Source organism: Numenius arquata, chromosome 5, assembly GCF_964106895.1.
Source record: "Numenius arquata chromosome 5, bNumArq3.hap1.1, whole genome shotgun sequence".
NCBI lineage: Eukaryota > Metazoa > Chordata > Aves > Charadriiformes > Scolopacidae > Numenius > Numenius arquata.
Window position 1 is genome coordinate 54057630 of NC_133580.1, and position 12776 is coordinate 54070405.

General features: G+C 37.8%; 1 protein-coding gene across 1 annotated transcript in view; it reads left to right on the top strand.

The window, feature by feature from the left end:
• NSD2 (nuclear receptor binding SET domain protein 2) overlaps nt 1-12776 on the top strand; it is a 77457-nt gene that overhangs the window by 47600 nt on the left and 17081 nt on the right. The window contains exon 9 of the mRNA XM_074148381.1: nt 669-793. Within this exon, the coding sequence (XP_074004482.1) occupies nt 669-793 (125 nt within the window). The remainder of the gene's footprint in view (nt 1-668; nt 794-12776) is intronic.

Genomic DNA, 12776 nt, shown 5'->3' on the forward strand with positions numbered 1-12776 from the left:
TAATCAGTTACTATGCTATTTTAGTCCTTTTAAATGGTGCTTGGTGGGAGGCAGTGTGGAACGCGAGAGGGAATTCTAAATAACCTTAGCCCAAAAGCCGAAAGTCAGACTTGTTAATGATGCTCAAGTTTAAGGTAACTTCTGTAAGAGCATGTCTCTTTAGGTATTATAATGCTATACCAAAGACAAGTAATCTTCAGTAAGTTCTGCGCAATGTAGAAGTGGTGACGTGCCATAGATAATGTCTGGTACCTGGCTCCTGTGTATAACCTTTCTTTTAGCAAAGTGTTAGTGGCACTCGGAGTGCTATGAGATCACATAGGCCTTCTAATGTTTATCTGAGGAGATAACTGTTACCTCTGCTTTAAAGAGGTCATTAAGTCACAAGATATTTTTATTTTAATACAAATAAGCCGAAAAAAAGTGGGAAAACATTTCTTAGCCATTTGTAGTACATACTTGATTAACAGAAACCTCTTTATTTTTAAAATCAAGCCAAAACACGTGGTTTTAAAAACTTACTTTGTGTTCTCTCAGCCCTACGTAGGTGCCCAGAAGACCTATCTAAATCATTCCTTCCTTTATCTGAAGGAATATTTTAAATGGCTTCAGGGAGATAACGTTTTAAAGTTCCAAACTTCACTTTGTAAACCAAAATTATTTTACAGCAACGAAAAATCTGTCTGATGCATGTAAACCTCTGAAGAAGCGAAATCGGGCTTCAGCAGCAGAATCTTCAACTCTTGCTTTTAGCAAGAGTTCATCTCCTTCAGCTTCCTTAACTGAGAATGAGGTAAAAAAAAAGTGGTGTTTGCACACAGCCATTTAATTACAGAAATTTTCAGGTGTGAATCTTGTTTTAAAAACAAAAATCAAAGGCGAATTCTCTAACGTTGGTGCTCTAGACAAGTTACAGTTTTGGCCTCTGTGAAACCTGTTAATGTGTGCATTGCAAATTCATTTATTGTAATACGAACGTCTGATTTGGGGACGTCGAGATATTATTGTGGTTTTTAATGTATTTACCAACAAAGTTTTAGAATTGTAACCTTCTATTAGAGGCGAAGTAAAATGCCAGTGTGTTCTGTATTTTCTTCTACAGACTTTATGTAAGTGTACTACATTAGTTACATTATGTAACTCAATATTGTCATGTTGCCATAGCTTTTATATTGAAGCAAGTTTCCTAATCTTCTGTTTGATCTAGAACTGGACAGTTTTCTGAGCAGAGCCCCTTTAAGCTCACATTAGTTTTCAGGCTGTTTTAAGTGCTATTTCTCTGTGATGCAAATAGCTTCATCCCCAGTAGAGTTAAACAGACAGTGAAGGATGTATCTTTTTGATACTTTACTAATCATAGTCTTAGCTCTGCATATTTGGAACTGTAATTTTTCTCGATTGACATACAATAAATGAAATGTATGTACCAGAAGTGTATTCATACAATCCATTAAACCGATCCCCAAGACTTCTACACTATTAAAACAAATTAGCCAAAGAGTGGCAGCATGAGGGTGAAGTATGCATGCTGTTTTGCAGGTGGATTCAGAAATGTAGTTGGTAGGATTTAGTAAAATACCCATAGACAAACAGCTTCAAGCAGTTTGTATTGCAAAAGCTGTAGAGAAAATACTTGCCTGCTAACAAGGGACTGGGGCTTCCAGCTATCCTAGAGACTCCTTCATCTCCCCTAAGAAGCGCATGAGGTGCTTAGACACTATAATGAATGCAGTTAAAATATCTAGACAATGTTCAGTAAATGGTTTACCTTTGGGTGGGGGAAAAAAGATTGCATGTTAATGGCTGTATATCTTACTGTAACCGGAAAAATATTTTAACAAAAAAAAAAAAAAACCACACCAACAAATTCTCCCTCCTGTACCCCGATAAAACAAGCAAAGGAAGTCCCACAGGAAGTAACATCCATGGCAGCAGTAAAGTAATATTTGTTCTCATTTTTTTCTCCCAATTGAGAGACTCTCATCTATCGGCGTACCAGCTTCTGCTGTTTTGGCTTTACTGCCGGGATTTGCTGTGTGATGGCTGTTTGTGTTTGGGACCATCTATTCAGCCAGCCCAGTTTAAGGAACATACAGTCTTTTGGGCTCTAAATATGCATCTCTAAATACTGTAATCTCAGGAGAAAGATTATTCTTCTATCTGTAGACAGTGTGTTTATAAAATGAAATCTCCAGAAATCTTTCTCAACAAAAGGATCATTTTTGTAGGATTATGGGTTGTGACTTAATGGTTCACATGTAAAAAAGGGTATGATTATATAGGCTTAGATGGAAATTTTAAAACTGAGCTCTTAATTGACTCAGTACTGCTCAACAGCAAAAGATGTGAGAAAAATTAACATCATACACTGCTCACAAAACACTGATACATAAACTAGAAAGTGAATTAATTGTTTTCATGTGTTGAAAGGATTTGAAAATATTAAAACAGTCCAAATCAACATAACAGAAAATACACCCTGTCAAATAACAGATTTTTGCAGGGCTGGGTGCAGAGGGGAGCAGATTAGGGGGCTAGATCCTTAGACTGTTAATAGCTACACTGACTTGAACTTGTAGCAGCTAAGGATTGGACCCAGTTTGTTTCCTATGATATTAGATATATTTTGCCTTTAAATAAAAGAAAAATGTCAGGCATGTGTTTCTGAACTTACTATTGATCTATTCTACAAAACAAGGAAAGATTGAAATTTTGAATTGTGTGGGTGGCTTTAAAAACTCTTTTTCCCTTTTGTATTATTATTTAGCACTTATCTAAATGGCTAAATATGTGTGCCCTGAAAGCGTTCATCCAGAGAGAAACCTGCAGACTGTTAAGGGAAAGAGTTAAAAACAGACACAATCATGCAACAATGAAAGCCTTGCACAGATAATTGCATAGGATGTAATTCTTCTCAACATTAAATACATTTACTGATTAACTTTTATATTTCTGTGTTCGCTAAATGTTGGCTTAAATGCTCTCTTAACAAAGAAAAAATTCTGCATATCCCACGCATATACACTTCCACAGGCAATACTAAGTGGATCCTGGCTCGTTTTCCCCTCATTTCTTTTCCCCCCACGCTATATGTGGACAGCTGGTTCCAGAACAGAACCTCGTTATGACTGTTATTTATCAAAGACTGTTGCTCGCTGCACGCCTCTTAAATGTCACTCCATGGCAAATAAGTTCTAGGAAAAGTGTGTGCAGCTGGAAGGGTATGCTCATTTTTTTTCATGTTTGAAAAATTATTTGACATTTTAAAAAAATATTTTGGATGCTTTTTTGTTGTTATTGGGGGTATTTCTTTAATGGGATTTACTTGAAATATTATAAAATTAGTCAAGGCCAAAATTTCAATTGATAAGTTACTTTGGGTATGTGATTTACAGGGGAGAGAGATGGGGTGGGAGTGTGGACTTCTGCCTTAAAAACAAACATTTATAGACCTGACATATTAGAGACTAAAAGGTAGGCTTTCACTCCCTTCAAAAAACTGGTCTTTGAAGTTGTTTTAAGGTGGATGGACACTAAGCAGTAAGGTGTTTATACATGAATAAATAAACCTGCATTTGATATTGAAACAAAATAGTTAATTTTACTTCAGTAAGTCATTTGCTCCAGTACTTCACTGAAATATGATTTTGTTTAAAATCTGATTCTTAATGAGCAACTCGTAGGGCCAGATGTAAGAAAAGTACTCATCACTTCAGAGTCTGCAAAAGCTCGGAGTAGTTTTTTACTGCCTATATAAGACTTGGTGTAACCATCCAAAAGCTCATGATATTTGTGAGAAGAGATACAGGTGTTGTATTCTCATTTCTTTTTTTACCTTGGCCCTCCATCCCCTAATAATGTAGTAGGTGCCAGTAGAATGTAACCAGTATTTTTTTAATAAATAAAAAGGCTTTACATTACCATTACTGCTGCATTATTGGCACACTGTGTGTTTGCATGAAACATACCTGCTTTAGCTTTTCAAACGATTTTTGTGGTTATTGGCTGGTTTCATTAAATTGGACAGATTGGTTGACAGCAGATAAGTGTCATAGTCTCCTGCAGAGTCTAGGTACTACTTCTGAACTTTTTCAAAGAAACTGTAAATTTTTTCTAAGAGAGGACAAAATAAAGAACATGTAATACTCTAAATTCTTAGCTAGCCTGCCATTCATCATATCCTCATGAAGTATGAGCTGACCAGCAGATGGCATTTTAAAGAAGCCTGTGAAAGATTTTGAAGGTGTTGCTTTTACTGTAAGTTCCTTACATCTTCTCTAGATGGAATTCTTTCTTCATTTGGTAACATCTAGTGTCAAAACAACCTCAGTTGCTGGTTATAGCTACAACTTCTTGTGTTTCCAAGGCCTAATTATGCAAGTTATAATGATGCAAGCCTTAAGTTTTTTTCTTTTTCTGCATATTAAACGGTATATTTTTTTTCTCATTATCAATTTGAGGCAAATTTGTTTTATCTGCATTTTTTTAAATGAGTATTAGGATGTATACACAATGGAGAAAACACGTACAATTCTCAAAAGGTAAGGTATTTGATTGAGAAGGCAGTCATGAGACATGTACAACTTGCAACTAAAAAAGTACGTTAGCTCCGTTAATCGACCCTGGAGTCTAGTTGCCCTACAGTATACAACTAAAATATTCTAGGCATGCTTATTGAAGGTGAAAATAAATGACTTCGAGATCCTAAGAACAGGAAGGAAGGAAGGAATTCACGTTACTTTAAACAAACTGCTGCCCTAAAGAAAAAAATAGTTGAAATTAACTTTGCAAGTTGTTAAACAAAATCAGTGTGCTTCTAGCATTTTATTCTAGCTTCCTTCGAAGATAATTTTCTCTTCAAAATAAGGATAACATAATATATAGTGCCACTTTAAATCCTCTGACTTAGCAGACAGTTGTTTCCTGTGTTTGTTTCTGTATGCCTATAGATTTTTTTTTTAAATCTTTTTTTTCCTATTTCAAAGCACCAGTAAGCATTCAGGGGCATGTTTTTGTGGAACACTGCAAGTAATTGGATTTGTTACGTGCTAAACCTCTGCTAAAGCCTCTTAACAATTGAAATGACCTGCATCGCCCACCAGATCATACAGTTTTGTTAAGGTGTTTCTACTTTCACGTGGAAAAAAGATCTAGGCTTGACTCTTGTTCTTTGGCCGCACATTCTGTGTAGAAAATTTAAGTTTCTTCTGTAACTATTCTCATCTTGTGTATTACTTAGGCTTCAGAGTGCAGAGAATCTGTTTACTGAATGTTTACATGATGTAGGTTTTTGTTCCACATCCCCTACCAAAGCATCACGAGTATCTGTAGGCAATTTTATAATGTTTTAATATGTTCTCAGAGTTTTAATTAACTTTCCAGGCAAATTCAGAAATGCATAATATCCTTATCTGAAACGTCTAACTCTTGCTAATAATAAAAATGAAACTTGTCCCAGGCCGTCTTTTTTGCTATTATAGTACTGTGTACATTTGTGGCACCGCATACTTAAAGAATTTATATAGTCTAGCAGTATGGGCCAAAATATCATTCTTCATTCAGTTCAGGAATTCTTATACTGAAATAAAGGAAATGTTAACTGTAACTCAATTGGCTCTGTCAGTTTTTCTGTCTCTGTGTGGGTGCACGATAGATTGTCTTTTGAATACAGTCTGATCTGCTGTTTGTATGTTGCTTATTGACTTATATAAGTTGTGCTTAGATTAAAAGAAAAAAGAAAAAAACCAACCCTGTAGCCGCTGAGATTTTGCTAATAAGAAAAAAAAAAAACAAAACAAAGTGCAGTTGGGGTTTGTCTGTGGAAAGACTAAAGAGTTTGCTTATCAGAACATGCCTACTCCAAGCTTTCTAGAGAAAGCTCTTAGCCAGAGCAGACCGCTTCCTCCTGCGTGACTGTGGTACAGCAATCACCGGCTCCAAATGCACGTCAGGAAGTCTGAGCTCGTAGCTTGTAAAACTTAGTTTTAAGCAAAGTGGAACTTAAAAGCCGACAGCATTCAGAAGTCGTGGAAACATGCTTCTAAGATGCTTCTAAAAAGATGCAGTCTATCCGTTAAAGATAGCAGGTGACCCCGAGAGAGGACACCACTTAAGCCAGTGAGTGTCTTACGACAACTCTGAAAGAGTGGTGGGTCGCTCTTTGTGGGCCTTTTCTTTTATGGATCCTGCTGTGGAGGTGACTTGCCTACCAATAAAAAAAGCAGAAGGAAATAATTTTCGGCCATGCTTAGTTTTCATTTTGTATACCCCTAGCTTTAAAATAAGAATACGTAGTGGATTTTGTTTCCGTGTGATGTTCTACCGCCGGGACTATAAAACACGAGATGCTGGGGTAAAGCAAGGGGAAGCGGGAGGGTTAACTTTTGGCTCTGGAAAAATTTGCCCTTCAGTTGTTCTTTTAACTGCTTAAGCACAACATGACAAAAGAACACCATTGTCTTGAATATGATTAAGACCAAAGCTTGTATTCTTAATGGTTAAGAAGTGCTGTTAAGCAAGCATATATGAGTAATATAAGAAGTGTTTTTTATAAGACTGAATGAGTTAATAAAGTAAGTTTTCTGAGGAAGAATTTTTTTTTTTTTAAAGAAAATTGCACTTTGGTAGCTAGCAAATTCTGAAAAGGTGCATGACTGGTGGAGCAGCGGAGCACATTCTAGTGTGGGCACCATAGATGCATAAATGCTAACAACTTTTTCCCTCAAAATTTCCAAATTCATTTTGAACCTCCAAACCCTGGGCAGGGAAAGTTTGTCTGAATTGGATCTAGGAGAGGAGAAATCCTAGTGAAGCTGATAAGCACAAAGTGTGAATTTTGTTCACTTTGCAATTGCTAACTCACCATGAATAGTATTTGAAACTTGCTTCTGCTCCATGAGGCATGAGTTCTTGCCTTATATATGGATGCTGTAGTCCTTTAGGACATCCTTTAGCCAGGAGGTACTTACAGGGGAGAAAAAAAACCACCACCACCACTCCCTCCCCGCCCCCAGGATAACATTGAGCCAGAAAAGATGCTTTTATAGATCATCTTCTGAAAACAAAGACTTAATCCTAAAACTAAAAGCACGTTTAATAGCCAGGTCGACAGCTGATTGGGGCCAGTCTTGACAAACAGAACAGTTGGGTTTTATGTTCTTACTATGGTAACTTCTTAAATTCTGTGACTGCAGATTGGATGAGTGCAGCCATTTATTTTTCAGACCTGGAATTTCTGAACTTCTTTTTCCTTGGAATTACATTGTAATGGTTTTGCTGGCACTGGTGTTTACTATTTGATTTTTGGAGCTGTCTGAAAGGAAGTAGAAAATTTTAAATGGAGAAAAAAATTTTTTTTCCTCAAGTTGGATGAGTGGATGGAGCAAATGTCCATTTAAATATTTCACTTCATCCTCACATGCTTCTTTGAAACACAGCATCATTTGAATTTTTAAATTCCAGGCTATCCTTTCTTGTGTCAGGTATCAGTATGATTGGATGCCACTGAGAATACGTCAGTACCTATCTTTTTGGGTTTGGTTTTTTTTTTAATAAGTGAAATTTCAACCATCCAGATGTGCAACTAACAATACCATTTGCAAAGCTCACCCACGTGATTCTAGAAATATGCAAGCTGAGTGTACATACCAGCTTGCATACAACTTTTTTTTTTTTTTTTTTTTTTTTTTTTTAAAAAAAGCCAGAGGGAATGAAGAATTGGCTCACATTTCTGCTGAGGTGTGTGCCTGAGACGGGAATGAGGTACCTGGTTACAAAAAATGCTTAAAAGGTTGTTGTAGATGTGAACTCGACATTTAGGTGTACTGAATCATGTGAGAAATGTTTCCCTCTGTTAGTGCTTATCCTTTCACCTTTGAAGGCTTTAATTGGGGGTGCGGTGAACTATGCAGTTAACTGGAACTCAGTGTTGCAGCTGAGGAAAGTCTTGGAGTAGGAAAAAACCATGTGAGAAGTGATTTTGTACACAATGCGTCTGTCAAATCATCTTCCTTCCCCGCTCCCCCTTAATCTTTTTAGAGAGCTTCAATCAAAAGGAAAATTAAGAACATAAACATATAAACTCACAAAATGCACATAGCTGACTCAGTGTAATTCCTTCTAATACTCCAGTGTTTTAAGTCATATTTTAAATGTACAGTTGCACACATTTCCTCCTCGTCCCTTAGCCTGCCCAGCAGCCTCCGTCGAAACCAAATTCTTATTTACTCAACATAGGAGAAGGAAACTCCATTATTCTACAAACAGCCTTTGCATCTCTATGTACACTGTATATCCCTTCTGCACAAAACGGGAGCAGTAGTTCAGGAAGCAGTGAAAAAGAAGTAAATATCCTTATATTTAGCAGTTAAACAATTAACCAGTATACAGTGGCCATTGCTGGTGTAATCTGCCTTTGTATGTCAAATATTGCAGTATGCAAAGCAGTTAAGAATTCAGTTCAAAATTAATGCTGAAAATTGCTTTTATAAGCGTTCTTATATAGTCTTTCTAAAAATAGCTTGATGTTTTTCTGAAAGAATCCATTAAACACTTCTTTTGGTTATTGTGAACAGGGAACTTTAGCATGTAGTTAAAAAAATTAAAAATACTTTGGGGATACAAAGTCTTGATGTGCTGATTCCCGTACCATTGTGGGTCTGAGTAACTTATTGCCAAAAAAAGGTTTTAGTAGTATAACATGTATGATCAAAATACTTTGAGATGAGTAGACCCAATTCTTAACAAATTGTGGCAAAGTATCATTAGTTTATCTTTTCACAGATAAAAATATAATATTAAACCCAAAGACTTTAGAGATGCCAAGATATTGTCCCAGTTTGACTTGGTAACAATTTTTCCAATAACAAAGCTATAGAGAACTTGGAAAAATGCAGTAATGTGTCCTTACATGTTCCCTTTGAGTCTTGCGTGTGTGAGTAGTGAGTAATAACCGATACACACGGGAAAGGGAAGAGTGCCTCGGGAGCCTGATGGTAAATCTGTCCCTTCCATGAGCAACCGTATTCTGAACCGCGTTGATCCCTGAAGTAAGTTCGTTTTGGCCCAGCCCAAATGAAAAGCAAAGTCCGTGATTTGGTTTTTAGGCCAGTTTTTTCCCTTTCTCTCGCTTGTGCATGCAGGTGCGCAGTTTCCAGTAGAAAGAGCTGGATTTGCTTTCCGAAATCCCGCCCGGCTGCTCAGTGTTCAGGCAGCGCGGTGTGAAAGCCTCTGCAGGCGAGCGCTCGCAAAATACTGTTGACATTCCGTAATTGAAGGAAAGGGGAAGGAAAGCCTGACTGATGTGCAAAATGTATAGCTTGATGGTGCTTGCGATGATGGTAACTTCAGCGGGAAAAGAGTATCTTCCCTATTGCAGTATCAGGAATTAATTGCTAACAAAAAGTGGAGGTGATTAGAGAGTTTGGGTACGATTTCATTGCAGAAACTTGTCACTTGCTGAAAAAATAAATCTGAAGTGAAGAGCCTTGCCTTTTTTCTCCTAAGTTTGCGCTCTTAAAAATATTACTTCATCTTTATGAGAAATAAGAAGTTACTCAAAATGTAAAACAGAATAAGATAGCAAACCGACAATCATTACAAATTGCTAATTAACAGGCTTTGCCACTAATGTAAATGTTGATTGCTTTGAACCTTGTCCTGAATATCAGAAGAGTTAATTACATATAATTTACTTTGCTAGGGAGATTATATTACAAAAGTAAGGACAAGACAAGCTCTGGCATGATCACGAGAGAAAGATTTACGTTTGTAACTTAACAATTAAAGAAAAAGGCCCCCAGAAACCTGTGCTGATTTGTATTGAATGCTGTCATTTGGGCACTTATATGTGAACCGTTAGACCTTCCGTTGTGGAAAGCTGTGTTAACAAACCACGAAACTGTAATGTTTCATTTTAGAGGTGGCTGTTCCGCATCGGCATGAACTGATTTCCAGCAATCGTCTTGTAAATCATCTTTAGTTAGTGACTGTTTCAATATAAAGGTATTTTTATTGTGAAACTCAACTGTCCCCTTGGTGAATTGGAACGTGTTAGTGCCGCTGCAGCTTGCTTGGGGTACAAATAGAGTTTTCCCAACCATCTTGTGCTCTACCTGTCGTTAGGTTCTAAGTCCTCTCTGAGAAACGTTAGATGAAGGTTGTCTTAGCCTCTTCTACGCAGGCCTGAAGGGACAGATGCTTATTTTACTTCCCTGATATTTCCATCAGCTCTTCTGGAATAACATCAGGAGCTGGGGTGTTAAATTCTGGCTCTCTTCATAGAGAGAGCTTCCCAAAAGATGGTTATATATAGAACAGGAGTTATTTGCAAAAGGGGATGGCTGGTAGCAAGTGTTTTGCCTTTTGCAAGATATAAATGAGACAAGAATAGGGTCAAAATCTGAATTACCGAAAGAAATGCTTCTCTGTCTTATAACAGTGAATCTGCTAGCCTCCTCCTTTTATTAACCCCATAAAATTACCCAATATGAAAATTCTGAGCTGATGGTGGAGTGGATGGAGCTGTGCATGGGTTACACGTGACATGGCTGGGGGATGTAATGGCTAAACCTTTGGTTGTGGTAGCAGGGACTGAGAGATGCGTTCAGCAGCAGCAGCAGCCTGCATCAGGCGGTACAAGTATATTGCTGAGCTTCTTAGGGATGTATTGATTCTTAGGAGTTAAAACAGCCACGAGCAGGTATCCAGGCTTGTCTGTGTAGAGCAAAACTGGTGGTTAATGGAGCATTTGATTTGTGAAGTGTGGAAGCCTCCTGGCAGCTGTAAAGGAGGTATCTTGGAAGATGCTCTCAGTCTGGTAGCCATACAGTTGATCAGCTAAAGGTATTTTGTTCACGCTATGGGTGTTGGTGTTCATGCTTGAAATTCGTCATTAATCTGTAGGCGGGTGTAAATGCCAAGTTTTATCTTGAATGGGCTGATAGAATTAGGGTTTTGTGGTTACATTTGTGATGTAGAGTTTGATTCTCGCCAGCGCTGCTCTTTTTTGGCTCAGTAACTGTTTAATTTAAATGAAGGGTTGGTACATTAATTCTGAGGCAGTAGAATCTCATTTCTGTAGGAAAGTGGCTGTCAACCTATGGTTCATAAATGACTGGGATTTTGTGACCTATGTCTAGGGGATTTCTGAAAAACTGTCATCTGCCAATAGGGTTACCTTTCCATATAGAGGTCTGCATCCTTTATTTGATCTTTTTACAAGTATATAAACCAAAGAAAAGCTAGGAAACCATTGCTCTGAAACAAACCTTGTTCTCCTGTGACTGAATATATTTGTGACTGGGTATGTTCTGTTTCTCTGCTCTGCCTTCAAAAGTAGTGAGCTGGGGGAAGAGGAGTGCTTTCCTCAAGGGCAGGACTGTATAGCTTTTGCTGCTGGAAAGAAGGCTGTCTGAATTCTTAAGGTGTGCTCCACAAATAATTTTTCTCAGGGTTTTAGGTGTGCTTTGTGGTGTGGGGAAAAGATGGGGGGCAACCATAGTGTCAAGTTAACGTAAGACTGCTTGTTTTGTTTAGAACATAAGGCGTACCCCTTTTTTTAAATAGAAAAGAAATGCAGATCTAAGATCTTCCAGCTTATTTTTTCTTTTTTTCTTTTCGAAACATGACTAATTTTGGCTAGTTGAAACAGGAACATAATGAGGCACTAAAAATGTTAGAGCAGTGCGCTGCTTATACTAATTAACGTTTCTGTGGGAACAGTTTAAACAGAAATAAGCATGTGTGTAAGTTTACTTAAACCAGAAGGGAAAATGTTTTTGTGTTTTTGCCGAACTCCCACGCTACCTTTCTTTATCTGCTCCCTCCCAGTAAGAACTGGCTGCTCCTGGCCATGCACTGAGGTTGCGTTTGCAGTTTACTGTTTCACAACTCCTTCCTGGGGACAGAGATTTCCTGGTGCCTGAGCAAAGCAATGATTTTACCTGTAGTTTCTTTTAACCACTTCTGAAACGGTCAGGCAGAATCTCCAAATTACTCCAGTTGTAGAAATATTCAGAGGTGACGTGCAGGTATGAATCACTTCGATAGGATGCATTTGCACAGAAGAAATGCATTTACACCCTTGCAAGTAATCTGGGGAAAAAAAAGCAACAACAACCAACCAACAACTGTCAATGAGATCCAACGTACAAAATATTTTTAGACACGGTCAAGGAAAGCAAGTATTAAACAGAGGAATGCAAGTTAGCTGACAGCAACGGTGAGAAGTAATCTCTCAAAACCGGTGTTTCTAAAGGGATTTTATAAAGACTAATGCTAGGCCTGGTTCGGCTTTACCTTTCTCTCTCTGATTTCAAAATAAATCACTTCTAATAAATTGGCACAAGTACACGGAGATCGGCTGATAGGGAGGTTGCACGTAGCTGTCTCCGTTACTCAGTAAGCAGAGCCGTTTTTGATAAACTGTGTTCTACTGTAGATAAATATGAGATTGTATGTCTGAAAACAGAAAGCAATTCTTCATATAAAGCGGAGTGTCTGTATCCTGACAAACTAGCTATTGGCAAAATGATCTCTTGAGTACCCTGGCAATTCACAGTGACATTCAGTGCTGTACTGAAAAGACGTAGGGTGATCCTTGCTCAGCGGAACAGAAACAGTGAAGAAGAGTAGCACGTTGGTTTGCTTTGGATATTGTACTCCTGAGACTTGTAACGGACTATTGCCTCCAGTTCTCCTGCCTGATTTTTCAACAACCTTTTTAAAGTACAGATAAGGTTTAGAGAAAACCCATCAAAATTCTCTTGATGCTGAAA